Below are 4,409 nucleotides of genomic sequence, written 5' to 3' on the forward strand. Positions count from 1 at the left end.
TATGAAGTCAGCATTACCCTAATACCAATACCAGATAAAGACAACACAATGAAAGAGAATTACAGGCCAATATCCCTCATGAACATAGATGCCAAAATCCTCAACAAAACTCTAGCAAATTGGATCCAGCATTACATCAGAAAGATCATACACCATGACCAAATAGGATTTATTCAGGGGATGCAAGGATGGTACAATGTCTGCAAATCAATAAACATAATACATCACATAAACAAATTGAAAGATAAAAATCACATAGTCATATCAATTGATGCAGAAAAAGCATTTAACAAAATTCAACACCCTTTCTTGATAAAAACCCTCAGCAAAATGGGAATAGAGGGATCATACTTCAACATAATAAAAGCCTTATATGACAAACCTACAGTCAACATCATACTCAATGGGCAAAAACTAAAACCATTTCACCTAAGAACAGGAATGAGACAGGGATGCCCACTTTCACCACTCCTGTTTGACATAATACTGGAAGTGCTAGCCATAGCAATTAGACAAGAAGAAGAAATAAAAGGTATCCAAATTGGAAAAGAAGACCAAAACTACTATTATTTGCAGATGACATGATACTGTACATAGAAAACTGAAAGACTCCATCAAAAAATTATTAGACTTAATAAATGAATTCAGCAATGTAGCAGGATACAAAATTAACGCCAAGAAACCTATGGCATTTCTATACACCAATAGTGAACTTACAGAAAGAGAGACTAAAAAAGCAATGTCATTTACCATCGCACCAAAAAAATTAAGATACCTAGGAATGAACTTAACTAAGGAGGTAAAAGACCTGTACTCAGATAACTACAGGACACTGAACAAAGAGATAGAGGAAGACATAAACAGATGGAAGAACACACCATGTTCATGGATTGGTAGAATCAACACCATTAAAATGTCCATATTACCCAAAGCAATCTATACATTCAATGTACTCCCCATTAAAATAGCAACAGCATATTTCATAGGCCTAGAATGAACTTTCCAAAAATTCATGTGGAATAAAAACTCCGAGGTGAGGGCATGAGTGGGGAGGTGGGGGGGGGGGGGTAATGGGGAGATAAGGAAATATATGTAATACATTAACCCTTTTAGTGCCAGCCTCTTAGGCCTGGTATACGTGAAAAATGCCACGGCTTTTTTGACGAATTTGCACGTTTGTACTAAGAAATTTATATTAAGCTTAATACTTATTTGTTGAAGCTAGTTTATTTTTACATACACTCTTAATACTTTCAGGTATGATAAAAAAGTTCATTTATGTTGTTATCTCTTCTATAAATTTATGGGGGGAAAAGTAAATTTTAAAATTTATTATTAAAAAATTTAAACTTTTACATTCAGATTAGAAAATTTGTTCTTTAATATTTTTGACAGTATTAATAAATAGTTTCTACTACTATTTATTAGCTCACCAACAAATTTTTATGCTTTTGCAATTATTTTTTAAATAATAACATTGAATTTACTAAAATGTCCCACACACAATTTAACACGCGCACTTCTGTTCAGGATAGCATGCACCATGAAGACCTTTTTCACATTTACCACACACTGTACGGCTTCTTCTTCGCTCCCCTCTCCCTGTTTCACACCTTTTGCTGCACACACAACAGTCCTTCTCCTTTTTTCCAGGTAATGTTTTTAACAGCTTCTTGTCTTGTCTCACATGTTCCTCCGATTTCCCACATTTGTTATTTTTCTCTAGGAGCCATTCATTCCCAAGATCTTCAACAATACTAATAGTAAAATCCAAATGAGACATAGGGCTTTTCTCAGAGGGGAGGTTTTCTTTGTAAATTATGTAACTGTTGAGGATCATTCGTGAAAATATATTGAAACACATTTTTTTCCAGTATTTCACAGTCAGTCTCTCATCAAGATACATGTACAACATCATATCTGATGTGTCTATTCCACCCATGCAATCATTATACGATTGTATAATTGATGGTTTCACTACCTCTTTATTCTGACCTCTATGTTTTCTTAAGTGTTTACTGCTTTCTGCTTTTGATTTGGTGGATAATAATATTACTGGAAAACGTTGTGACTTCTCCCTCACAGCAGTAGCGAGAATAGGACCTTGGCGGAAATACCTCTTCACTCCTACAGCAAATTTTTGTGTCAGTTGTTCGGGTAAATATTTCCTACTTCTACGAATGGTACCAGTAACATAACAACCTAGCTCATACAAGTCCTTTGCCAATGGAACAGACATAAAGAAATTATCCATGAAAATATGATAACCTTTTCTTAGGTAATTCCCCATTTTCAATAATCTAATCACTACACTATATCCTAGGCCGTTCTTTTGGGTTTCAGTTTTATCTACAACACATTTTGCTCCTCTGTATACAAAAAATGCCAAACAATAGTTAACGACAGAGTCGCACAACATCCAAAATTTTATACCCCACCGATGGTGCCGCTTATTTGGTAGATACTGCAAGAGTTGTGTGTGGTTCTTTGTTCCAACCAAGCTCTCATCAACACTCAACTGCATGTGTGGAGTATAATGGTGTCTGAACAAGATATTGGCATGATCTATGAGAGGTTGGATTTTGGCACATGGGTCATATCCAGGTTCACTGGGTCGAGCAAGATTTTTAGTATCGGGTAGGTGGAAAATTCCGCTACACAGTAAAAGCAGGTACGCTACAAAGCAGAAAATACCTTATGTTCTTCTAGCCAAAAAAACGAACATATATTTAATTTTCACAATGAAAATTAGTCAATAATGATTAGGAAGCATGACAGGTACTAAAAATATGTCTACAAAACCTATGCGACGCACAGAAAAGAAAAGGCGTGAGCGTAAAAACACCCGGCTGATAGATCGGCCCGTGGCATTCTTCGCACATACCCCATGGGCCGATAGATTGGCCCGCTGGCACTAAAAGGGTTAATTAATAAAGAAAAAGAAAGACCCTGAATAGCTGCAGCAATCCTAAGAAAGAAGAACAAAGTAGGAGGTATCTCAATACTGGATCTCAATAACAGTGGCTGCATTACAAAGCCACTGTTCTCAAAACTGCCTAGTACTGGCACAAGAACAGACATATAGACCAATGGAATAGAATAGAGAACCCAGAAATCAACCTAAGCCATTATGCTCAATTAATATTTGACAAAGGAGGCAAGAGCATACAATGGAGTCAAGACAGTCTCTTCAATAAATGGTGTTGGGAAAATTGGACAGATACATGCAAAAAATAAATGAAACTAGACCACCAACTTACACCATACACAAAAATAAACTCAAAATGGATAAAGGACTTAAACATAAGACAGGGGGAGGTGCTGCTATGGCTTCCAGCGGGGTCGGTGTGAATGCTGGCAGCTCAGCAAATGAAGCTCCAGAAATTCCAGACAACTTTGGAGAATGGCTTCAGGGCATCTACCGCTTCGCCACCGATAGGAATGATTTCTGGAGGAACTTGATCCTCAATTTGGGACTTTTCGCTGCAGGAGTTTGGCTGGCCAGGAATTTGAGTGACATTGACTTAATGGCACCTCAGCCAGGGGTGTAGCCAAATAGACACATGGAACCGAGATGTACTTGAACCTTCCAAACACAGAGCCTCCAATCTATGACCATCACAAGACTTTCCCTGATAGCAGCTGAAATTTGATACAGATGGCTACCTTCCGTTTCCTGCCTGCTTTCCTTCTGAGTCTACTCACAATTCCTTCTCTGGTCAGCAGTCAGGCTTCAGCAGAAGTGTTGTCCACTGTTTTGTAAAGTTCTGTACATAATTCCTGCGTTTCGGTAGAGAGTGACCTTTGCTCTTTCTTGAGGAATAACCTGATGGTATTTTAACAATTATCTGAAATAAAGACTGAACTCACCAAAAATAAAAATAAATAAACATAAGACAGGAAACCATAAAAATATTAGAGGAATCCACAGGCAGCAAAATTTCAGACATATGCCGAAGCAATAGCTCCTAGAGCAATGGAAACTAAAGAGAAAATAAACAAATGGGACTACATCAAAATAAAAAGCTTCTGCACAGCAAAAGAAACCATCACCAAAACAACAAGAAAGCCCACTGCATAGGAGAACATATTTGCCAATGTTATCACCAATAAGGGTTTAATCTCCAACATTTACAGGGAATTCATACAATTTAACAAAAGGAAGAAAAACAACCCAATCAAAAAATGGGCAATGGACCTAAATAGATACTTTTTGAAAGAGAACAGAAGGAAGGCCAAAAGACCTATGAAAACATGCTCAAAGTCACTAATCATCTGTGAGATGCAAATCAAAATGACAATGTGGTACCATCTCACACCTGTCAGAATGGCTGTCATCAACAAATGACAAGTGCTGGCAAGGATGAAGAGAGAAAGGAACCCTTGTGCCTTGCTGGTGGGAATGCACA

General features: G+C 37.4%; 1 protein-coding gene across 1 annotated transcript; it reads left to right on the forward strand.

Moving 5' to 3' along the window:
• The first annotated feature begins 3,326 nt into the window (after nucleotides 1-3,326).
• LOC129150798 (mitochondrial import receptor subunit TOM6 homolog) lies at nucleotides 3,327-3,600 on the forward strand. Its single transcript, XM_054723506.1, has one exon. The coding sequence runs from the start codon at nucleotides 3,327-3,329 to the stop codon at nucleotides 3,549-3,551; it is 225 nt and encodes a 74-aa protein (XP_054579481.1). The 3' UTR covers nucleotides 3,552-3,600.
• The last annotated feature ends 809 nt before the right edge of the window (nucleotides 3,601-4,409 follow it).

This window comes from Eptesicus fuscus, chromosome 2, assembly GCF_027574615.1.
Source record: "Eptesicus fuscus isolate TK198812 chromosome 2, DD_ASM_mEF_20220401, whole genome shotgun sequence".
Lineage (NCBI taxonomy): Eukaryota > Metazoa > Chordata > Mammalia > Chiroptera > Vespertilionidae > Eptesicus > Eptesicus fuscus.

Bases quoted from the DNA above. Each gene is read 5' to 3' on its own strand.
- LOC129150798 (XM_054723506.1), top strand. From the start codon at position 3,327: ATGGCTTCCAGCGGGGTCGGTGTGAATGCTGGCAGCTCAGCAAATGAA.